Below are 26,210 nucleotides of genomic sequence, written 5' to 3'. Positions count from 1 at the left end.
GAACTTAGGCAAGACACTTAGCGTTTTGGGGTATCAGTTTCTTCATCTGTAAAATGAGATCTATCTCAGAGGATATTATAATGCTTAAAAAATCGGTGCTTAAAAAATCAGTGTTTATAAAGCATTTTTAATAACCCCTGCTCCTTAGTAAATTCAGCTTAGATTTTTTTGTCATTAAATACAAAATGTCATAAATCCGTTAGCTCCAAATATTGATCTTCATTTTGCAATCCATTTTATTTCTTTACTGTGCTGATTTTTCTGAAGGCTATGGTTTATCTTATTCTATTCCTCATTCTAGTGGATCTTGAATGAAATATTATTAAATTCACTACTCTGTTCATGCTGAAAGTAAATCTTAGGAAAGATAAAATCAATCCTTCACAAAACACTTAACCTTGTTAAAAAAAAAAAAAACTCAGAAAAGTTCTCTCTGGGCATATCACAATGCAATCTTCTGTTTCTAAGAATTACATTGATAAACAATTTGCTCCAAAGAGATGTTTCTCCTGGTAGTTTTCTTCTATTACATTTTTTTTTTCACTTTTCAGGACTAAAATTGCAAAAATGAGCTTTTCATGAATTCAGGCAGTTTCAGCCCTTAGAACAAACCACCTGTCTTTGGCATAGCCTTTACCATCACAGTCTCCTCTGTACCAGGAACTGTATTAGTTGCTAGGTGTACATAATCTCTTATTCTTCACAGCAGCCTCTCGAGTTGGCTATGATGTTGGCCATATAATTAATGAGGAAAAAATGTAAAAATCTCTGAATCAACTCAAGGCTAGGGAATTTGAGTCTATGTAATGAATCAAAACAGAGCATCATTCAATATGGGCCAGTTATCACTTTCCTCTATAATGTGTCATTGTTTTGAAGATGAAACACATATAGGATGACCTGATGGTGGCTCTCTACAGATTTCCTGCTCTGTGTCACCACTGAAAATGCTTGGGGGTCTGGATACCTATGGTTCATCTTCAGTGGCTTAAGATGACTAATGGACAATCATCTTTCCTTTCTGTTCAGCTCATAGAGCATCAGCCACCACCTCCTCTGGGCCATTAGAAGATTTAACACAAAGCTTTCGGGAGCTTCTTGTCTAAGCAGACTTGCAAGTTTAATATTCTTACCGGTCTTAAAACCTGAAGCTAGCCATTTAACCCAGGACTATTGTCCTGAGAATATGTCATAGTAATGGAGATAATAAATAGAAGACATTTAGTGACAGGACTGTCCCTGTACGATGAAGGTGTCAGAATTAGCATTATAAAGGAGTTAGATAACTCATAAGATAAATAGATCATGCATAGGGCAAAAAAAAATCATATTATGGTATAGAAATAGAAGGCTTCCAGACACCAAAGCAAAAGAGATTTGCTTAGGTAATAAATAGACAAATTTCCTGGAATAAAGTGGTTAGTAAGAGAAGTGATAAAAGAACAACTAGGAAAGTTAGTGTGAGGCATGTTTGTGACAAAGCTTTCCAATGACACACTAAAAAGTTTGGGTATCATCCTATGGTTATCAAAATTGTCAATAAAAATGGTGATGTGAAAATACATTGTAGGGGGGTCGATCTGTCAGTAGTAGGTGCAGAGAATTGGTGATGTTGAGAAGGAATTCAAATTATTATGAACTTCTAATTCTAAGGCAATATTTTGATATGTATTAAAATAAAGAGTGCCTATTTTGAAAGGTAGTTTCCAGTTCCTTCCAACAATAAAATTATAGGTCATGCATTGGCATAGCTTTTCTGTAAAGGCCATATAGTAAATATTTTCAAATTGTGGACATAGAGTTCCTGTTACAACTACTCAACTTGCTGTGTAGCACAAAAGAACCCTTAAACAATATGTAAATGAATAAAACTGACTGTGTCCCAATAAACTTTATTTATGGGCTTTGAAATTTGAATTTCATATAATTTCACGTGTTGTAAAATATCATTCTTTTTTGACATTTTTCAACCATTTAAAAATGTACACCTGTGAGAACAGCATCCCATAGAGATGTTGAATCAATCACTACGTTGTACACCTGAAACTAACATTATGTGTCAACTATACTCAAATAAAAAACAAGATGTGAAAGCCATTCTTAGTTTGTGGGCTATATAAAATCAGGTGGTGAGCAAGAACTGGCCAGTAGACCAACCCCCGGTTGCCAACCCTTGGTTTATAGAATGTCAGAATCTCAATCCAGTATCATTTTTAAAAATTTTGAATTTTCCCCTGAATTCTTCTATTGAAAATTTGGGAGGAAATAGTTGAAGTGAGTGAAGTGGTAAAAAGAGGAAACAGACAATTAACTAGTTAGTAGGACTGACCATATTAATCCCTGGTGTCATTGGGGCAACATATGCCCCTATATGCTTCAATCCAACAATGGCTTGTCTGAAGCCTTCAGGAGAAGAGAAAGAAAATCAGTAAGTAAATACTACTTCATTCTGGACTCAGTGTTTCAGTGATCATACAGAAAAGGCAAAATAGTGGATCTTTCTTTTATGCATATTGTTCATGATACCTTCAACGAAAGCAGGACCATGCAGTGCTTAAACAATTGATATGAGTGAAGGGAGCTTTAGTGGGAAACCGTGTGAAGTTGGAGCAACTGTGAACAATGAATGTACATTTGGAGACACCAGCTAGGCTGGGGTGAGTAATGAGAATTAGCCTGGGAATAGAGTGTGGAGGGAGATGTGAAAGTCACATAAAGGAGAAGTTGACAGGACATTGCTAATTGAGATGTGGAAGATGAAAAAGAGAGAGGAGTCAGATATTAAGTGTTTCTTTTACTGGGTTGGTCACTGCCACTAAAATCGGGCCACAGTGAGAGGCTAGGAGGGCACTGTAGGCAGCAGGAAATGATTTATTAAGTGTTGCTGATGAGAATGTAAAGGAGAAGTGATGTCGTCATGATGAACCAAATAAGCAAATGGTTCCCTGCATCACACTATGTAGAACCCCCCTCATTTCTTCAAGGTAACTTCTCTTGATCACTTAGCACTGGTCATGTCTTATAAAACAAGCATATCCAAATATATTTCACTATTTATCTTCAGCCTTTTTCCCCCAGATCTGTTTGCTATTCATATCACAAATATATGGGTACAACAAACACACAGTATGGCAAATAATTTACAGGGAGGTGCAAATAAAATAGGAGTTCAGAAAAGGGAAAGATTGCACACATGTACATTTCTAAACTCTGAGCTTTTTTTAAAAATTAGTTTCAGAGGAAGAATTTAGTGATTCATCAGTTGCATATAACACCCAGTGCTCATTGCATCACCTTAAACACCAGGGTTCAGATAAAAATGTCTTTAATATTTGCTTACATTTAACGCATAATCATATGTTAAGAAACATATAAAAATTAAGTGGCCAATAGACAGCTACCAACTGGTTTCCTTAATTATTTTTTTATTTTTTATTTTTTTAAAAGATTTATTTATTCATGATAGACAGAGAGAGAGAGAGAGAGAGGCAGAGGGAAAAGCAGGCTCCATGCAGGAAGCCCTACACAGGACTCGATCCTGGGACTCCAGGATCACACCCTGGGCCAAAGGCAGGCGCTGAAATGCTGAGCCACTCAGGGATCCCCTAATTATTTTTTTAAAGATTTTATTTATTTTATTCATGAGAAACACAGAGAGAGAGAGAGAGAGGCAGAAACACAGGCAGAGGGAGAAGCAGGCTCCATGCAGGGAGCCCGATGTGGGACTCGATTCTGGGTCTCCAGGATCACACCCTGGGCTGAAGGCGGCGCTAAACCGCTGAGCCACCCGGGCTGCCCTTCCTTAATTATTAATTAGGAAATATTTAGAAGCCAAAAGTTTCCTGACTGATTTGCTTTTTGCAAATAAGTTAATTTATGAAATAAAATTAACTGGAAGCATTCTTAGCCTATTTTACAATGAAAAAAATAAGCCCCAGAAAGTTTTTTTAAGTTGCTTGCTCAAGATGCCACAACTAATCACAGGCTACAGAATTAGAATTCTTCTTTAATATGTTAGGAGGTACAAAAAAATACCAGGTTCTCAGAAGACATTAAGAAAAGGCATTAAGATCCTAATGTATGACCTGACTCCTTCAGACTCACCCCCAGACAAGCTGCTGCTGGTATATGACCGTGAATGTCATGCTACTTCTCTCTTCGTTACAGAAAATTTACTGGAAATAAATTACTCAGACAATATGTAACTAAATACATTAGAAATTTCTTTACTGTTACAACAACTACAAATAGATATATCAAAGTTTCTTCAAATTATGGTAAAAAAGAAGATACAGAGAGTGCAAATCAGAATTAGACTAACAGTATTATTATCTTAATGTGTCATTTAAATACTACATTCCCATTCCAACTCTCTGGAATTTAAATTAGTTCAGATTAGATCTTCATATATTATGTATCCCTTTTTATTAGTGCTAAAGTATACATTTTCATCCAAACAAGTATAATAATTTTGTCAGATTCCTATGAGAGCAATTTTAAGTGTATAGCAAATTGTTATATTACAATTCATTTTTCATATTTTTTTTTCATAGACTCGAATCAAAGGAGCCTTTCCTGTCTGTTGGGTGAGTATATGTCTAAAGATTTTAAATCACAGTTCTGTAATTGATTTTTAACAAGGTCTGGGATGGGATGGTATTTGCAGTCACATAATTTCATTTTCAAAGTCATCCCATATCATTGGATGCGTTATATGCAGCATTGCTGTCTGTGTTTTATAAAGACTTCACCAAAATGTTCACCAAGCTATTTGATGACCTTGGAAATTCAGCAGATGAATGAATGCATACAACAGCCCGTATCCTCTACAAAAGCCAAATGAGGCATACAAGTAATTTTCTATATTCTCACCCTGTAAAGTTAATGCTCAGATTGGTTTTACTAATTCCTCTGTACCGCAACTTCACTATTCTTAGGCTCTAGTAATTTTTTTTTTTTTACTTTTTTACTGTTTCTCTTGATCTAACCTAGTGTTTCTTCTCCCTTTTTTCCTAAATCTAGTCATTTTTTATTACTTTCTCTTGATCTAACCTAGTATTTCTTCTCCCCTTTTTCCTAAATCTTCAAAATCTGTGTCTGTCTCTTTCTCCTTTTCTCTCATTTCACTTTTATTTCTCCACTCCACTCACATTGATCACTCTTCTGAATGTAGAGCTGAGAGCCATGAAGCTAATTGAGTAAAACCAACACCTGCCTCCTCTGATAGCAGCATTCTGAGTCACAATACATGTTCTAATAATAATATATTGTTGACAAGAATAGACTTGTACTATTTTCAGGTATTTTGCTAATTAAGAGTCAGCAAAGCTGTTTTTATTGATCTTCCCAAATAATCCTTTGACTAACATATAAAAATGTCTCGTTAGGGCACTTTTGCATACTGAGCATTGCGGTTGATGTTATAAAGTTTCAAAAAGTGCCGGAAGATACTGTAGCTTAAAGGCAATCATTCCATAGTTGATGGGGGAAAAAAAATCACATATAGGCAACCATGATATCGATGGTTAATGACCAGAAACATGGGATGGGGTAGATTTTTAAATAATCACATTAGTTTTCTTCTATGACTTTTATTCACAATCCTTGAATATTTCTGTCACTCCTTGAGCAATATGGTTCCCTTCCCACTTTCTACTCCTCATAAAAGCATTTCAGAAAACTATTTGAATCATGAGAATCAAAATAATTGTTAGGGATGCTGGGAGAGAAAATGGAGTAGATGCATTTATTAGAGGATTTTATGAAAAAATTAAAGGTCAAGTTGATCTGGTCCAAAAAAAAATCGTTAGAGCATGCTTCTTTCCTTCATTGATCATCAACTCCTATTGTTAAAAACCTTTAAGCCTGAAGAGATCTTTTATTTTGAATGCATATGTGTCCTGCCCTCAAGTCAAGAGGGCTGAAATAGCTTCTCTTCATGCCTCACTTAATGCAGTTTCTCTGCAGCATTTCCTGTTCTCCCAACTTCTTTGAGATAGAATTCATTTTTTACTTTGTACCTCTCTTTTACAAGGGCAGACTCTAAGTAATCTTTGTTTTAAACTTATCAGGATCTTAAAACTCTGTATTAGAGACCTGAAAAAAGTTTCCAAAAAAAAATGACATATAACTCTGCAAATGCCTGAAATGGGAAAACTGGCATGGCAGTAGGAAAATACTGCTGTCCCTTAAATAGGTATTAAAAGTTAAGTGGGATAAAACATGCAACCCAAATGGTTCTGTAGACAGGATACTTTATTATACAGCTGCACTTCATCATTTTCCTCCAAGAAAATTATTTTAAATAAAATTGTCTAAAGTTTGGATGAGTCTCTCTCCTGACCTTGAGAGTGAACATAATGGACACATATGAGACTATGGGGCAAAGGTAGTCTAATATAGAGAACTATTATTCAAATTTGTGACTTTTAATTCTGTCGCTTAAAAGGAATTAATGCATGGTATATAGTCTTTGGTATGAGTTGACCTGTCAGTCCATAACACTGAGTTTTTCTAGGACCCTGCACACCTCACATTATAACTTTAATTCTGTGTGCAATAAAAAATCATATTAATGAGTAGATCAATTCTAAATATTGCATACTTCAGTCCATTCCCTGCCAGTGTCTTAAAGCACTTGTTAATATGTACTTCTAGAAGTTGCTTTTGCCTTTGTAGGCTCAGACACTTACAAGCTATGTGTATTGGTTTAAGCAATTACTTGAACCCTCAAGCTTTGGGTTCTTATTTGTGATATGGAGATTAAATTAGATAAATTAGGGGCGCCTGGGTGGCTCAGTCAGTTAAGGGTCTGCCTTTGGCTCAGGTCATGATCCTAAGGTCCTGGGATCAACCCCCACATCAGGCTCCCTGCTCAGCAGGGTGTCTGCTTCTCCCTCAACCCCCCCTCCTCCCCATGTGCATGTGCATCGGTGCTCTCTCTCTTTCTCAAATAAATAAATAAAATCTCTTAAAAATAAATAAGAAAATTTAGATCAAGTATTTAGGACTGTTTTTGGTACATAATTGCTTGTCAGTGTTAGCTTTTATTACAGATATGGAAGGTACAGTCACTTATAACACTCCAAAGAGTCAATCAGAGAGCTCTGAAGTAGTTCAGAGAATGAAACTCCACTTTCACTCCACTTTAACACGGCCTTCTTTGAGTTACACATGGAAACTAAAAGATGTTTTCATAATGGAGAGAAAAAAAACAAAAATTATGAATGGAATAAGCTATCAAAGATGAGTACAGATAATTGTTTTGTATTTTAATGATGAAAACTAATAATTGTCATTAAAATTTTTAAATGGAAAGAAATATTGAAAAAATTTAAATATGTATCTCTTCTTAATATACATTAGGGATCAAAATTCTTCCTTTCATAAATGTGCTATACTAATTCATTATGATATAAAAATGTTAAATGTCACAACATAAATTCAATCTGAATATACCAGTGGAAAAATTTGTCAGAAAGTTATAACATAGGAAATATTTGCTTATGGAAAAAGATTAGGGAATTGTAAAAGGAAGTTAAGTGAAACCTCAGATCTCAGAACTTCAACCGAAGATTGATATGAAAGGAGCTTTCTTTCATACGCACCAGTAAATGATTAATAAAATAATGTCATTAGGAAAAACAAAAAACAAAAAAAACCCAAACCTTAACCTGGAGTGAGGCAGGAAGCCTTATCCCAGAGTCTGATTCTGTTTACCCAGGGTTAGGCCAATAAATGCAGTGTTTTCCAAGGCTGTTGAGCCAAGCCTAGAAACCACTGTCTACATCATGGTTGCATTCTCCTGACTCGTTCTCTTACAGACATACACAGATTGTTCTCACAGACATCTTCAGTCCTTAGAATGTTTGCAGAAAATCTTTGAAATATAACTTCCCACAGTCTTTCCCTGTTTGGGATGCATATGGTGGAGGTAGACACATTGATCTAGAACTGTCTTGAGGTTAACTCATCAGAGACCAGGATACATGTAAAGAGACCAGATGATATGCCATGGAAGCTTCCGTGGTACATAAGGAGCTCACTACCTATGCTCAGGTGCAGCAAGACTCCTTCTGATGTTTTCCCAGACCCAAGGCTAGAAATTAATTAAATATTTACATTATTAAACAATATAATGTAAACATTTAATAAATATTCTATTAAATGTTGAATAAAATGTTTTATATTTTGCATATAAATGTATATGTAATAACATACTTATTACATACATTACATTTATTAAATATATGATACAAAAATATTTGTACTTTAAGTAAAATAAATTTAAATAATAGATTTAAAAATTAAAATTCTTCCCCCTCTCACTCATCCAACAGTAAAACACATCAGTTAAGCAAACTTGTTTTTTAGCGTGGAGCTTAGGCTTGCATGTTGCAAGAATACTAAGTGTGTGATAGTCTACTCACTCGCAAAACGTTCCATTTTAGAGCAATTAAGAAAATTCTTCTGACAAATGTTTCCTTTTATGTGGCATCAGATAGAGTCTGATTTTGGAAATAAGCTGGGAGAAAACAGGCATCAAGTTTGCATTTAAGAAAGTGAACAAGAACCAAGTGATCATCTCAATTAAGATTCTAAGATACAAATCTTAGTTTAAAACCAGTCCTGCCTTGAAAAAGCTTTTACAGCTTTTTAATGAAAAATACAGATGAGAGGAAAGGAAGCTCCTGTTCTTTGACGTTTAAGATTCACAGCATAAAAGGGCATGTCAAGACAATGCATGAGTTCTCTTCAAGTACAAGTGACTGTTGACACTTTGCAGACACTGAGCCACTTTAAAAATATACTCAAGGCACTAAATGAAATTTTCCATGTGAATTATTTCTCCTTACCTCTTCAGCATGAAGTTGACCTTTTAAAAGACTTTAAATATGAGTCAGTTGTATTTTGGAATCGAAATTTTGGTTCATACCAGTATTTCAGCTGATGAATTTTTGCACGAGTAGCTTTATTATAAGAAGGATTATTTATCACATGGGTAAAAAAAAATTGTTCAGACTTTTTTCACTGTATTTGGATAATTTAAGTAACTAAGGGGTGCCTGGGTGGCTTAGTTGGTTAATAACATGTCTAACTCTTGATTTCAGCTCAGGTCATGATCTCAGGGTCCAAGGATCAAACCCACATTGGGCTCCACACTCAACCAGGAGTCTGCTTGAGTTCTCTCTCTCACTCTCACTCTGCCCCTCCCCTTGCCCTCTAAATAAATAAATAAATAAATAAATAAATAATCAAAATAATTTTAAGATAATACTGATAGACCTCAGAATTATTATTTCTCAAGCTTGTCTGAGAGACATTCAAAACAAATCAAGGATAAAAATAGCAGAATTACTATATTTATCTCTATCAAGGCTCAATGAGTGAGCTAATCATGGCCCAGGCAAGCCTGGATCTCCTGTATCCCCTAAGACACAGTGGACCCATTCTATTAAGTCCAAACAAGAAGGAACGAACACTGCCAGGACAGCAAAGCTCACTTTACATCTAAAATTGGTCTTCACATAATTGCTAGTAGCTATATTTTTAAAAATAATTTTGCTTGAGAGATATTTTCCCCTTTTATTTCCAGTCTTCTAACTGAATTTGGATCTTCAATATACTTCTGCTGTTGGTATGAAGACATTATTAAATCTTGACACTCTTAGTAGGTCCAGTACTTACGTTATTTTACTTTGTCCAGGTTTTGTATGAGACCTTATATTTACTAATAGATAGTATACATTGTTATAGTGTTAGCTACCTATTTTAAGAGCCTAAATTCTTTCTCTCTTTTTAAAGATTTTATTTATTTATTTGAAAGAGAGAGAGTATGAGCAGGGGAAGGGGAGGGGGAACAAGGAGAGGGAGAACCAGCCTCTCTGCTAAGCAAGGAGCTTACCTCAGGGGCTCTATCCCAGGACCCTGAGATCATGACCCTGAACCAAAGTCATACTCTTAACTGACTGAGCCACCCAGGGACGCCTAAGAGCTTAAATTCTGTAACTTGGTTTCCTTGGTTTGAATTCCATTCAAGCTAGTTACTTCCTAGCTGGGTGCCTTGGGCAATTTGTTTAACACTTCTGAGCCTCATCTCCTCGCCTGAGGTAATAACTTACTCTTAAGGCTGTTTTGAATGAGATAATATAGCAAAGTGCTTAAAACTGTGTCTGACATCTAGTAAACAGGAAATAAATACCAATTACTATCAATATCCTGTGGAATAATTACATTATATTAATAGCTTTTTCCTAAAGGAGTAAGTTCCACCAAATGACAGAAGTGTCAACTAATTGAATCCCAAATACCTGAATATCCAAATCCTGGTAATGCAGGTGAATTCTGGGCATAAAAGTCCAAAAGAGAGTGAAATCAGCACAGGAATGAAGGCCTGCCTTACGGGGGAGATTTTTGAGGAAGATAGATAAGAAAAAGTAAAATAGCATTAAGACAGGAAGACAATTCCAGAAGGTACTTAGATTTATAGAAATATCACACACAACACTAAAAACTTTAATAATAAGAGCATGAAAAAGGGAAGGCAATACCAATTTAGGGATGGTTTCAGTGGGACATCAAAACATAAAAAAGAAAAAAAAAAAAAGAAAAAAAAAACATAAAAAAGAATTATATGACCGCTATAAAATCATTCAGGAATTAAGAGTTTATCTTCATTTAAGAACTGAGAAGTTGAAGAAAATGGCCAGATTGTCAGGTAATTTTTCTAGACAAAAAGTAGGACCTGAGTTAATCCTCAAGGTGAGATTAAGAATTCAATACAAAAAAAAAAAAAAAAAAAAGAATTCAATACAAAATTGAGAGAGGGAAGAGGATGAGCTTCCTTTTCATTCTGTGGATTCAGTAGAGTCATTGCATGTTGTATGTTTGCTTGTCTGAAGAGTAATGATATCCAAAGTGAGGTCATAGTGAAGGCGTTTAGAAGGCTTTTGCAATAGTTCAGGCATGACTTGAAAAGACCCATGACTTAAGCAGAACAAAATCACCTTACACTTGTTACAGTGGCTATTATCAAAAAGACCAAAGATAATAAATGCTGATGATGATGTGTAGAAAAGGGAACCTTTGTGCACTGTTGGGGAGAATGAAAATTGGTGCAGCCTCTACAGAAAACAGTGTGAAGGTTCCTCAAAAAAATAAAAATAGAACTACCATATAATTCAGCAATTCCACTTCTGAGTATTTATACAAAGGAAATGAAAACACTAATGTGAAAAGATATCTGTGTTCCCATGTTCATAGTAGCATTATTTATCATAGCAAAGAACACCTCCGTGTCCATTAACAGATGAATGGATAAAGAAAATGTTATATATATGAAATATTATATAGTGCTATATAATAGAATATGGCCCAGCCTTTAAAAAGAAGGAAATCCGGCCATTTGTGACAGCATGGATGAACCTGAAGGGCATTATGCTAAGTGACATAAGTCAGATGCCAGACATAGATACACAAATACTGCATGATCTCACTTACAGGTGGGAGCTAAACTAGCTGAACTCAGAAACAGGGAGTAGAATGGTGGTTGCCTAGGAGTTGGAGAATTAGCAAAGCAAAGTTTCAGTTATGGAACATGAATAAGTTACAGGAATCAGAACATGACTGTAGCTAATACTGTAATGTATACTTGAAATTTGCTTTAAAAGCAGATCTTAAGTGTCATTGTAAAAAAAAAAGGTAACTCAGTGAGGTGATGGATATATGTTAATTAGCTTTCATGAAAGCAATCATTTCCCAGTGAATGAAATGACATAAAGGCACATATATAAAGTCATGTCGTACACCTTAAATATATAAAATTTTCGTTTACTAAGATCTGTAAAGAAAAATAATAGAAAGGAAATGCCTGATGAAAATAACATTTTGGGGAGAGTTTTAGAATCAGTGAGTGATGGAGTGATGACTTAGGGGTTTTTCAGCTGAACTTTGTAGAATCATGGTGAGAGTAGGACAAGCCAAAATCCAGGTGTAGCATCAAAACTAAGGGAAGGTTAACAGGAAACTGTCCCTCAGCTCTTAAATACACCCATCGGACATCCTGAAACTGCTAATGGCCAACTCAGTGCCTATCTCTTGATGATGTGGCTTCGATTTTCTGTGAGTCTCTAGGGAGAAAGTGATAAGGGGATAAAGCCAATTTTCCTCTTCTAAAAATCTATTTTTTTTATTTGTTTAGACTCAGACAGTGCTACCACAAAATTAATGATTCCTTTAGCAACGACACTAACTGTTTCATTTTTTCCTAAGGCCCTCCAGGCTGCTTCTCTGGAGAGTACACAAAGTTTCCACGGCGCTATTTTTGTAATCTAAAGCAGTTGTGCTCTCAGGCCTGATGCTACAACTGTAATTTTAATTTATCAACCTGCCACTCAGGGAAATGCTGTAAAAACATTTGAAAGCTTAAACCCATTATTTATTTCTGCACCTGTCAATGCCACTCTTCTGTACTTGTCAAAATCATTTAAACTGCACTGTGATGGCATATACAATATCACCAATAAATTGGGTCATCAATCATGTATGTATATATTTTGACAGTGGTGTCTTGAATGCATGGGTTCCAGAACACATTTTTAAGGAGCAAGAATTCATTACTCTCCAATAATAAAATAGAGGAGAGTCATCAAAAACAGTCTTCCTCAGTCCTTACCATTTGAAAATGTCCTAGGAAGCAGAGAGACTCATGGTGACTGAAACGACTTTTATTTCTTCAGTGAAATGTTCTCCTCAGGGAAAAGAAAGTAATTGCAGATTATAGCAGGCAGGAGTATAGTGTTACTTAGAGGGAAGAAAATACATAGGATCATTAAATAGATTTATTTAAGTTCTGCTTATAAAGAAAGCAGTGGTGCAGGACTTTATAGCTGATGATATTTCAAAAGAGTGTTATCAGCACTTCCACTGCTGTCTAATTCATTCATATAATAAAGTGTCACATTAAGCCAAATGTCACAGTTCGTATCAGTTTTACTTTGAGAATTGGTATTATTGTATATCCTAGGCAACCTCCCCCCTCAAAATTTGGATGAGATCTTTGATCATAATGAATTAAGGTATTTAAAAGTCCACTTATCATATATACATATATAGAGAGAGGAAGAACGAGAGAGATTCAACCATTAAATCTATTCAACTCAGTAACAAATCTAATGTCATACACACTATATGTCCATTTAAGATAAAAATGCTGTTAAAATTGTAACTTAAAAAATATTGGCTAAATAATTTCACCATATCCTCTAAACTCTTAGTCATAGCAATCCTAAACCACTTAATTATTTTAAAAAGGCAAGCCTAATGAGAAGCCCTTTAAAATCTACAAAGGATTTATGATCACTTAATATCATATAATTTTAAATTAGCCAAACTAATTTGTAGACACCAAATACCCATACATAAGAAAATAAATAATTAAACTTGTCATACATAAAATCTCACTCATGAGAAGAACTAATCTTATATGATGTTATGGAATCAAATTTAAAACAATCAAAGCTCTGACAGGTATATTAACTTACACAATTACCATGATTTCCTTGTTACCATCAGCACTGTTTTTGAGGAACATGAGTTTTTAAAGTGTCAAGCTCCATTGGGAAGGGTAAGCATATAATCTGACCAATAAAAGATATGTGTATTGGATGTATATATGAATAAAATACAAATGGTGGCTCAGATTATTTAGATGTCATATGTAGAAATACTACTTGATTGATTCAGTTGGAAGTAAGATCTCCATTTCATATACTTTTAAAATCTGTCTTGAAAATACTCACTAAGGGATGCCTGGGTGGCTCAGCGGTTGAGTGTCCGCCTTTGGCTTAGGGTGTGATCCTGGTGTGGGGATTGAGTCCCACATCAGGCTCCCTGCAAGGAGCCTGCTTCTCCCTCTGTCTATGTCTCTGCCTCTCTCTCTGTGTCCCTCATGAATGAATAGATAAAAATCTTTAAAAAAAAAAAAAACACTCACTAGAATTAAATATTCAAAATAAATAAAGTTCTTTATTTCACTCAGTTAAAATCAATCCATCTCCAAGGAAAGAAAACTAATTGACTTTACTTGAAGATAATAAACTCTTTTTCCAGGGCACCTGGGTGGCTCAGTCAAGTTAAGCATTGGACTCTTGGTTTCAGCTCAGGTGGTGATCTCAGGGTCGTAAGACAGTGCCACCAGTAGGGCTCTGCACTCAGCAAGGAGTGTGATTGAGACTCTCTCTATCTCTCTGTCCCTCTAATCCTCCTCTTGCACTCTCTCACTCACTCTCTCTCTCAAACAAATAAATAAATCTTTAAAAAAAAAACTTTTTCCAATTTTTAAATATATCTAAAGTGGGTTTTCCAATGGAATCATACTTGCTTATCTAAATAATTTCTTGGCAGTGTTAGCTCTTCATAAAGGATTCAAAGTATTGATTAGCCTTTATTTTCTGTTGTTCAGTGAATCTATACTGATTCTCATATAGAGAATATAGATCAGAGATGTGATGTAAGCTCTATAAAGACACACAGCATATCAGTAGTCATTTTGGAATGGAGTCCATCCTTGGGATTTTGCTTAAAGAGCTGTCAATTTCATTCAAACTAATACTTCTGTCTTCTCAGTTTTATATTCATCTGAATCATCATGAATATCCACATAATAGCTTTAATTATTCAGGAAAATAATCATGTACATAAAGAGTTATTTATTGCTTCCAGAGGCAGTGTGAATCTCAAATTTACATTATGAAAGTGCTGGCAAAAGTTTGAAAGCCTCACTTCCCAATTAAATTCTGTTCATCCAGCCAAGAATGACTGATCTTTTTTTCAGCAATCTCAAAATATGACCTTTTCAACATTTTTAATGACATTTTCAAAGTACAGAATACTTTTGATTCAGAAGATTCCCTACTTAACTCTGCAGAACAAATCAGTTATCACAGTATAATCGATAGCTACCAAATATTAGCAAAAGCCAGACATCATTTACGCTTTAGGAGCTTATCGGGGAAAAATGCATCGAAGAGCTGTATTTTGGCATGCCAACTAAGGAAGATATCAAAATGAAAAATCAACCCCTAAATGTTTCATGTTTTTAGATACATCATTTCTTTGGTGAAATTTTAATTAGATCACATTCAAAACTTACCATTAGAACCTGCAGGCCACATTCAACTTCAAAATAATATTACAGTGCCTCTGGTTTAACTCAACAGTAGACAACCCTTGATTATACTGAAAGCATAAAAAAGATGAAACACTTGATGAGATATTTCTCCCAGATCTTCGTTAAATTATCCTATCATGCAAGTGGTATTTCAGTAAAGTGTATGTTATAACCCAGTTGGATGCTAAAAATCTTGAAGGCCTTTTAAAAAGTGAGGCTCTCTAAAGAAGTTATTTTTTAAAATGTGTTCCTTAATCATGGGCCTTTGATTGTCAACGTTATTCTCATGTCGGGTCACCATGTCAGACCACCAAGTCAAAGATTAGAGGGCTTCCCAATAAAGAAAGGCATTCATTCCTAATTTTCTTCAGTCACCAGGGTTTAGTTTGAAGCTTATGAGAAAAAAATTTGATAGCATTGCTGCCCTTTGTACAATGAACAGCTGTCTAATTGCATTAAGTGCATCAATTCATTATCTGAAGGGCACTCTAAGTGTGTGTGCAAAATATTATGTGATAACAATGTCAGCTGCTGTTTGAAAACCAGCCTACTAGACAGAAATAGTTTCCTATTACTGTGATTGAATATTGAGTTTTCTTTCCATATCACAAAGATCACAACACCAAATTACCATTAGTGGAGAATTTAGTAAAGTAAACCTTTACCTTTGATAATGACAGATGAAGGGTGGCACTAAATTATTTAGAGTTAAGTGTTGAATGTATTGAAAATATTCTGCAATTCACATTATTTTTGGGGAAATTGTTAATTGCTTAATATTTAAACATTCAAAGTACAAACCAAGGGTTAAAAGCAAGAAGTCGATATTAAGATGCCATTTCATTCTAATCAAGATCCAGGATCTTTATCTTGATTTCTAAATATCAATTTAATTATACTGTATAAAAATTAATTTATTCAGTACAAAATTCTTTGGAATCCTATTGCTAGGTGCAAAGCAAGGTACAAAGGTAGCCTAGAGCAGTGTTTCTCATAGCAGACTCAGTAAAATGGTGCCAGTCCATGAACTGTTTTTTACAGTGTGACTAGTGAAATACAAAAAGTAAGAGAAAGCATTTAGAAACTTTTATTGAATTTTTATGCCACTTCGACACCTAAGTGTACAGTTTTGTATTTTATGAAATTATCAGTCTGTGATGAATGGGAAATTTTAAGAATAAAAAGCTGATACTTCACTACAATAATTGAGAAATTGTGGGCAAGACTAAGTTTTTGCCTTTAAGGACCATATCATCTCATGAAGAGGATAAAAACAAAGAAGCTGGTATCTAATACAAGGCATGGGTTGACAATTCTAATCTTCTAAAGAAGATAAAATAAAAATAAGCAAGTATTTGTGATGTGAGACAATACTTGATAATTCTTGAAAGACAAGTTATGAATGAAAAGTCATGAGGGGACACAACGAGACAGGTTTAGTTTCTGTTGTAGAAGTAGCGAGTAGCACCATTTGGCTGCACCAGAGGTATCTTAGAAGTGACACTGAATGACATAACTGGCAAATGAACCAGTAGCCACATCACAGGAGTCTGAAAAACTTCATGTTCAACCTTCTTCAGCGCCACCCCTTTCTCCCCCTCTCCTGCCTCCTCTTTCCTCTCCTTCCCTCTCTCTCTTCTTTTGTCTCCTCCTTCTCTCCCTCATCCTTTTCCTTCTACTCTCTTCTTTTCTTCCCCTTGGCAATCTCCTACTTCTCTTCCTACACCCCTTAGTACCTTCCCACTTCCCCTCTCTTCTCTTTCTCTTCCCATATCTCCATTTAAAAAAAAAAAGGCATGCCTTCAAAAAGGACCTTATGTTTTCATGTTTGATCTCCAGCTACTCCCTTTGCTTTTGCAAGAGATTCCACCATGAGGAGGAAAGTTAGTATATGTGAAATGTTCACTGAGGTGAAGTGTTGGGCTCAGGGAAGGGATGTGACTCCAGGATGGATCTGCCCCGCAAAAAAAAATGAAAAAAAAAGGGGGGGACACCTGGATGGCTCAGTGGTTGAGCATCTGCCTTTGGCTCAGGCCATGACCCTGGGGTCCCGGGATGGAGTCCTGTATCAGGGTCCCTGCAATGGAGCCTGCTTCTCCCTCTGCCTATATCTCTGCCTCTCTCTCTGTGTGTCTCATGAATAAATAAATAAAATCTTAAAAAAAAAACAGAAATTACATAAATTCCTAACACTGCAATCCAACTCTTCACAATTGGGGGGGAACCCCACCAATATCTTAATGACCTTTGGAAAACTTAGGGCAACCCTACGATGCTATTATTTTTCAACATTAGACCAGAATGAAATTTCTCTTTAAGACTTAGCAGTCTGTCATCTCAGAAAACTGACCATCCCAGAAGATCTGGAGATACATTTTACAATCCCAGTAAACCCTTAGGACCTTGCTCCATCACACCCCAGTAGACCCTGTAGTTGACAAGTCCTGCATATATGTGGATACATGCACACACACACACCTTCCATTCATGTTGTTAAGTACCATGCTTTGAATTACGACCTACCAGCAAACAATCATCAGATATTTGACAAACTATTCTAATGTGAAAGAAAAAAACCCAGAGAAAATCAGAACTCCTCAGTAGAGGAAATATAAGGAGTATAAAACTAAACAAGCAAAAAAAAAAAAAAAGCCCTTAAAAGCCCTTAAAAACCTATAAATGATATCCCTAGAGATAGAAAAATATATCTATATAAAAAGTGTATTATTAAAAAGGAATATATGAACAACAAAAAAATTCTTATAAATATGAAGCATAACAGACATGAAAAATTCAGTGAAAGTCTAGAATATAAAAAGAGCACAAAGACAGAGATGGAAAATAGTAAAGAAAAGATTTAAAAATAATTCAAGGCTTACTTCCAGAGATCAATATCTAGTAATACTTGTTTCACAAAGAGAAAACAGAGGACATAATCAAATAAGTAATGCAAGATAATGTCCTAACTGTAACATACAAGTTTTCAAGTAGAATTATGCTCAGTGCCGTGAATGAAAGATGTTCTACACTTAGGTAGATTGATTACTATAGATAAGATCTTAAGCCAGACACCTGAGTGGCTCAGTTGCTTAAGTGTCTGCCTTTGACTCAGGTCATGATCTCAGGGTCTAGGGAGTCTCCTTCTCTCTCCCTCTGTCCCTCCCCTTCCCCTGTTCATGCACAAGAGCTCTCTTTCTCTGTCTCTCTCAAATAAATAAATAAAATCTTTTTTAAAAAAGACCCTAAACTTTCAAGCACAGGAGTAAAAGCCACATACAAACACTCAGAATCAAAATGACATCACATTTCTCAACATTAGGAACTTGCAGACAATGTGATAATGCCCTCCAAATTCTGAGAGAAAATGATATTCAACTAGACTGTCAGTCCCACCAAACACATTATCAGCCAAGCATGAAGATAGGGAAAGATCCACTCCATTCTTGTATTTTTGTGGTAGTTCTATTCTGTAAAGTCACTTCAGCCACTGCATTAGCGAATACTGAGCCATTCGCCTAGGAAAAATACAGGATTAGGTTCTCATGAGCTCTGGTCACAACATTTTTGTTAACCACTTACTACATAGCCTTGTTTAGTGTATTTCCATTTAAAGACAGTTTATTTCATATATATATTGAATCATTAACATTGAATTCATGACCAACAGGACTATAACTCATCCTGAAGGAAACTCATTTAACACATGTATTTTTTTCCCCAAGGCACACCATAGCCTTTTGTGCTTAGGAACACTAGGCAGCGCTTCTGCATTCTGTTTAGAGACCATTGCAAACAGGAAAATCACCAACGAAAAGCACAAAAATGCAAAAAAAAATTTTAAAATGTAGCACTAAGTAGACCACGAAAAGTATACTTATTTGCAGTGTCATATCTGAACAAAGAAACCAGCACGTCACCTCAGTTTCAGTTGCTGAGAGTATATTTGAGCAGTCAAATATGCTGCTTCAGCAACTCAAAATTTTTGCCACTCTGTGCATATCTGTGAATGACTATAAAAGCACTGCAAACATTGATTTGAGGGTTATAGGTAATCCTTGCAAATTCACAAATACAGAACCCACGAATAAGAATCAACTGTATTTTCAAAAATCTAAGAATTAACAAATCCTTTCTAAGAAATCTACTGATGCTTGTTTCACCCAAATCATTGAATAAACCAATACATAAATAAGTAAATAAATACATAAATGAAAGGTCTAACACAAGAAAGAGAAAACTCCCCAAGTCACTAGTGAAGAGAAGTACCAGGATGGTCACTTTTTTATAGACCCTGAGAGGAGCCATCTGAGTTACAGCAGGACAATAGAGATCTCCAGTAAGAATGAAAAAGTGAAGCCATCATAAAGGCCAAGTAAACAACAATTTGTACAAGAAGGAAATGTAATCATAATATATTGCTTAACTCTAAATAATATTTACGTAGTCATAATAATGTAAACGCTGAACATTGACTTAAAACAACAAAGAACTAATGAGAAAAAAAGCATGGAAGCTTATGAGAAATTTTTCACTACAGATAAGCCCAGTAATATTGTGAGGGCTCACACAGAACTCATTCCTCTGAGTAAGATTTAATTCTATTCAAAATGAATACGTGGTTGAAAGGTACATACTTCCAAGTATAGGATAAGTAAATCCCGGGGATGCAACAATATACAGCATAGTGATTATAGTTAATCATACTGTACTGTATATTTGAAAGTTACTAAGAGGATAGATTTTAAAAGTTCTCATCACAAAGAGAAACAATTTTGTAACTCTGTGTGGTGATGGATGTTAACTAAACTAATTCCGGTAATCATTTCACAAAATATCAAATCATTCTGTACACCTAAAACCAAGACAATGTTATATGCCAATTTTATCTCAATTTAAAAATAAAAACAAAAGATTTAACTCTAGAAACTGAAGAATATTAAATAAAATGTCTGTTAACTTAGTTCAATAGTGCTCAGAAGGAAAGTGCCTCTAAGAAACATTTGTAGGTTGTAATAAGAAGAGACTAATCTAGAAAATAGCAGTTGACTCTTTAAACTCCAGATTCAATATAAAGCCTCATATGAAGAAGTAAATGGAATATTTGATACTACACTAGGGACAAAAACCCAATACGTGATACTAGAAAAAAAAATTGATAATATTTCCTTAGTAAAATAGAGGAAAGTAGCAAAATGAGAACAAGGAAAAGAAATAGATGAAAGTTCATAGGGCTTAATCTGTAAATAATAGGTATTGCCACAAAGAACAATTTTACAGAACATGAAAAGAGTCAACATGAAAGATAAATTACAATTCATTGATTTTTTAAATAAGATTTTTACAATTTAAAATATAAAGAAAACTACTGGTATCCATGACAAAAGAGAAAAAGAAAAGAAAAGCTAACTTTAAGAGAAAAACTAAAGTTGGGCTCAGTTTTTTCTCTGCTATGCACTCCTGGAAAGACAATAACAGATATTTTTGAGGGAAAAGATTGTAATAAGAATCTTGTGTTCAGTTACATCATCTTTCATTTGTGAGGGTAACAGAAAGACATCAAGAGATAATACATTTTACCACATACTGAACCCAGATGGAATTTTATAAATGTAGCTACTGTCCTTGTTTTGGTTCTAGACACCAGCATCATAAGGACCAACTTATAAAAATATGTTTAACAAGTATGTAGTCATGTTCTTTAACTGAGAAGTTCATGAAGGGGATAAAATGATTTGTTGAAAAAGACTATAGGAAAATGATAGTGGTGGGGAAAAATTTGACAATATCTTTACAGTTTATCTACAGATGAGAAAATTATAAACAAAATTTTGAAGAATAGTAATTATGAAGGAGATGATCTCTTCTACAAATGTGTCATTTAAGGCAGTTCAGTGAGAATAAAATACAGACAATAAGCCATGTTTATACATGAAGGTACACAGGAAGGTAGTCATTGACAGAGTCCAAACCAAGTCAATAAAGAGTGGAAGAATTATTCAGTATTCCTTCTTGTTTTGGGCACATATCTATTTAAGTAGTTCTTTTCTTACTATTTTATTTAGAATATATTATAAGGAATGCATCTTAATTTTATCAAATACCCCTTTAGCATCTACTAATGAAAATAATATTTTTTCTCCTTTCATTTGTTGAGCCAGATTATGCTGATAGACTTTCAGACTAGAGCCTGATATTGATTTCCTCTCTCTATTTTGGCTTATTGTGTTGCTCTTTTTCTAGTAAGATTAAGACTGAATTCCTTTCTTTTTCATCTTTAGTCTTTAACAATGAACACATTTAAGCTATACCTTGATCTGAGTTAAGTACTAATTGTGTCCCATAGGTTTTGGAAGAAACATTCTTTTTATTTCTTTCTAGATAATATGAAAGTCCAATTTTTATTTCTTCTTTAATTCTGCAACAATTTGATTGAGGAGAATCAAAAAGACCAGAATTGGTGCTGAAGAGAAAAGGAGCCAGACTCAGGTCACCATGTTCCCAAAATCTGTAGGTGAATACTTAAATGTTACATTTTAATGAAGTAATTTTATTTAATAAAATCATGAAATTTCAACTTGGAAGATATCCCAGAACTATGTAATGCATCAATTCTCTTTTTTACAAAATCCTTAACAAATGATTTTCAGGCTCTTCTTGAAGCACATGTATCTGTTACACTGTGTTATACTAGATCATAGAGTGTTTTGTCATGGTATTTTTCTTTTTATGATTCTATTTTCTTTCCAAAACTACTAGGCACTCAAGATATTTGGAACTCATTATTCTATTTCTTTGTTATATTTAGCAGTAACATTGTTCCTTGTAATTACTACTCTTTAAGACTTGTTTTGCCTTCTGGGACCACAATGAATAAATTCAATGGCTCTGCCACTAGACAACCTTTCAAATATTTAAACAGTTAGCTGCCTTCTTTCCCAAAGGCTTTCCTCTCTAGACCAAACAGCCTTATTTAATTCAACCCTTTTCATACAGTCACTTTTGAGATTTTTTTTTTTTGCCATCCTTATTTCTTTCATTTGTATGCATTCCAGTTGGTTAATATCCTTATGAAACTTTACGGAAATACACTAAACTGTTTCCAGGGATGTTTCAAAAGTGAGAGTCCAATGGAATTATTATCTTCTTTTTAGAAGACACTACACTCTGGCTAATGCCTGCTAAGATTTCACTGGCCTTGTGGTAGTGGTAGCACATTCCTGGCTTCTACTTCTGGCAACGGTAGCAATTAGCAAAAATACCTAGTATTTCTTACGCCCATATCTGGTAAGCCATACAAAATGTGGTTTATACTCTGGACTCTAATTAATCATATCATTGCCTTGGTTCTCTCTTTTATGCAATTGGAAGTATATTAACACTAACTCATACAACAGGGTTGTAACAGGCAATGTCCAGTCAGGAGACAGCAGACAGAAACCACACCAGTCATTTTAACAGAGTAAATTTAATATGAGGATTTATTAACTGGTAAAATACAGAGTTAAACTACTTTAAAATGGTAAAAAAAAAAAAAAAGGCTACAAAAGAATATCAGAATAGAAAATGTAAGGAACAACCACTATCTCTGTGGCTGAGAGTATCCAAAGAAGGAATAAATGAAGAGCCTCTCTCTCAGGCTGAGATTCACACCCCCATAGGAGATGGGGTGACTGCTGCCTACTGGATAGCAGAGAAGTTCATTGGGGTGTTAGTGGAATAGGGACATAGGGTAGGCACCCTTCTACTGGGGTGCCAGTGAGTGTCACTGGCTCTCTCACATGCTCTCACATGCTGCTGACAGCAGTGCCAAGTGAGCAAGAAGAAAAGGATATTGTAACCTGGAAAAGAAAAGCTGCTGCTGCTTCTTTGCCTTGTGATTTTCCTCCAGTGCCCTCTGACAAACCCTAGCCATCATAATGGTCTAAACATTTTTTTTAAAGATTTATTTGAGAGAGAGAGAGAGTGAGGGGGAAGGGCAGAGGAAAGAGTCTTAAGCAGACTCTACACTGAGTGTGGAGCCCAACTTGGGGCTCCATCTTACCACCTTGAGATCACAACCTGAACCAAAACCTAGAGTCAGATGCCTAACCAATTACACCACCCAGGCACCACTGCAATGGTCTAAACATTCTAATATTAATATTCAGGTATTTGAAAACTCTAATATAGATATTTGTTTTCCTACAAAAAGTAATAACAACAAATATTATAGCAGAAATTGCCACACACATAATATTCAATTCAAAAAATTTCAAATGGGTGACCGCAAACACTGTGCCTTTACAAAACGCACAGTCTTGTAAAATAGACCCCTGGATGGTCAATTGTTATATAATACATTCAGATAGAAGTATGCATAAGAAGCTCTAAGAATTAAATCTGCATATTTATGGCTGAGTTCACTTAAAACAGAGATAGAAATACTCTACAGGATTTTGACTTGAGTCCTCATGGAATACTTTACTCTGGAAACGTCAGTGTCAAGAAATTAAGACAAATTTGATTAAGTTCAAAGAGGGAAGACAAGAATGATGAATGGAATAGAGAGATTGGTTTGTAAAGGGAAAGGTTAACAGAAATAAAGTTAGATAGATTAGCTAAGTGACAGGAAAAGGAGAAAGCTGACAAGCAAGAATTAAGTGTAAATACAAAAAGACTATAATCAAGGAATAACAGAAATACATGGAATTTAGTTTCACCCCACAGGCTTTATAATTGGGGAAGCTGTGGGGCTTGAGTTTGGCCTTGAAGAATGGATAATATTCAACTAAAAGAAGATACAACATGTTGATAGCCGGAGAGCTTGAGCGAAACCCTATAAAGAGAAACTATTGAGCAACCAGTTGGGTTAATACAGAAGACTGGTGTAGAGATCCAAGGATGTCTCTCTGACAGCAAGGAGTGTTTCTTTGCCACAGAATAAGTGCTGGAAAATGCTGAATGGTTGAAAGAGTAGTTGAACAAATTATTAAAGAATATTTGAAGAAAGAGCCACATTTCAGAGAGTACTGAATATTGAAGAGTCTGAACGTTACCGTGTAGGCCATGAGGAGTAATTGAAGAGTTTGTTGTTGTTTTATTTTTTACATTTTGTGAAAGGAATGCTTTCAAGTGACTCATAACATATATCATGGGTGGGAGATGTGATTATACTTGGGACCAGGAATACCAGTTTAGAGACCATTTCATTGCTCCAGACAGGACTTTATCTCTAGGCCAGACTTTCAAAATAGCTAGATTATTGGTTCTCCTGCTTTCACAGTAGTTCTCTTACCAGGTGTGTCATGCTGTTTGAAAAAAAAAAAATCATTTTCATGGTAGCTTTATCAAGTAATCATGAATTAAAAAGAATAATTATTTTCATTTATTCTAGATGAAAAGACAGAAGTGGAAACTAAATGCCATTATAGAATTCTGTGTGTAAAAATCTTTCTTAACAGAACACAGCTTAGAGAAGGGTAACAAGCACACCTCATTCGGGAAGATACTTCCAAAATCACAATCCCTGTGTTAACTCAGCCGGAAGACAGAAAAATAATTCTTTATTTCCCCCTCCCTTTTATCTCTTGAGAATTTCTCAGAATTCACTGTCTACACCTCCCTTAATTAAAGTAACTATCCTTTAAGTGTGTGAAACAGTAAGCTTGACTCACAGCAAGGAAGAGACCAGAACTCATGACTGGGCTGGATGGATCGTTTTTAACCTTTTCAATGTCTTAGTCACTGCATCGTGTTGAGCTCCCAGATCCTGATCCACAATTAGCCAGAAATCTGCAAATGTGTCATAATTCTTTAGGTTCCCACTCACCTCCTCCCTCAAGTCTGAAGTCCTTGGTGGTAAATCAACAATTTTGTCAATGCAGCTGAGGCTAAGCAGCTTCTCTCACTGTTTTTGCATTTTTAATGTAGGTGTATATGCCTATCCACTATACACACACACACTCTCCAAAAGTTAAAGTTTTCTGTGAATTCCCTAAAAGAAAATAGACAGATTTTTGTCCACATATTATCTTGACAAAGCTTATAAATCTGTTCAACTGTATATACTCTGACATTTGGAAACCTGCACCAGATTTTATGACAAGTTAGAAATAGATCCTGTAGGTACCTCTGAGGCTACTTCTACTAACAACCTTGGAGAAGTGTGCTCTGGAAATTTAGTCCATTAGCCTACCTTAAACTTCTGCAGTCATGACTTCCACGGGTACTCTGAAGAAAGGCTGTGCTAATGATGGGGAATAGTCTTCATAAAGCACTGTTCTGCAAACTTATTCCACATTTTTCTACCACCACTTCTTGACCTTCTAGAAGGGCCTCTTTTTGAACGCTCACTTGTCAAATTCTTAACCTTTACAAAGACCAATTTCAAATGCCATCTCTTTCATAAAGCCTTGTTTGAGACCTGTCTCCCACCAGCCACATTCTATTTCTTCTTCCCGTAGCTCTCATAGCAGTTTTTATTTCTGTTTTGGCATTTTTCAAATTCTGCTTAAGTTAGAGTCATATGTATATTTTTTATTTAATCCCGTGTACTTAGGTTGAGATTCCTTGAGGTTAGAAGCCATGTTCTGCTGATATTATTATCCACAACTCCCAGTATTGTGCCTGACTTAAAATACGCAGTAAGTGATTATCCAGTTTAATTTGGGAAGCCAGATAGAGTCACTGAGAAGGCTTTAGTAGTAGTTACTATTGGCAAGATGTCTGTAAGGAAACCATTAAAATGTTCCCTCCTTGTGCTGGGAAGTTTATTCATTTTCTTCAGATTATATTTTAATGAAATTCGGCGACAGAAAATAAAAAGAAATACTTGTGTGTATTAGTCTATTCATATGAAGCTGGTTTTATGAATTTAAAGGGATTAGAGAAAATTGATCTCATATATTGCAAAACCTAATGAGTTGTGGTTTCTTCTTCTGTAAATGAAAAAGCTTAAATTAAATTCCAGGGAAGTTACTTGGTGTCATTTAATCCTCAGTAATAAAATAAAGACTATGAGTGTGCAACTCTAAACAATTACTTTACTAATTCCCATTTCCCA

General features: G+C 35.1%; 1 protein-coding gene across 18 annotated transcripts in view; it reads left to right on the top strand.

Moving 5' to 3' along the window:
* Positions 1-26,210, top strand: part of RALYL (RALY RNA binding protein like) — a 708,475-nt gene that overhangs the window by 589,450 nt on the left and 92,815 nt on the right. For all 18 annotated transcript variants that reach the window (XR_012019940.1, XM_072804062.1, XM_072804061.1 and 15 more), the window contains one exon: positions 4,554-4,586. Coding sequence is in view for 17 of the 18 variants with exons in the window: in XM_072804062.1 (XP_072660163.1) it covers positions 4,554-4,586 (33 nt within the window). In the remaining variant the exon portion in view is untranslated. The remainder of the gene's footprint in view (positions 1-4,553; positions 4,587-26,210) is intronic.

This window comes from Canis lupus, chromosome 28 (assembly GCF_048164855.1).
Source record: "Canis lupus baileyi chromosome 28, mCanLup2.hap1, whole genome shotgun sequence".
Lineage (NCBI taxonomy): Eukaryota > Metazoa > Chordata > Mammalia > Carnivora > Canidae > Canis > Canis lupus.
The sequence above is the reverse complement of the archived record's forward strand: the minus strand, read 5'-3'. Positions and strand labels throughout refer to the sequence as shown.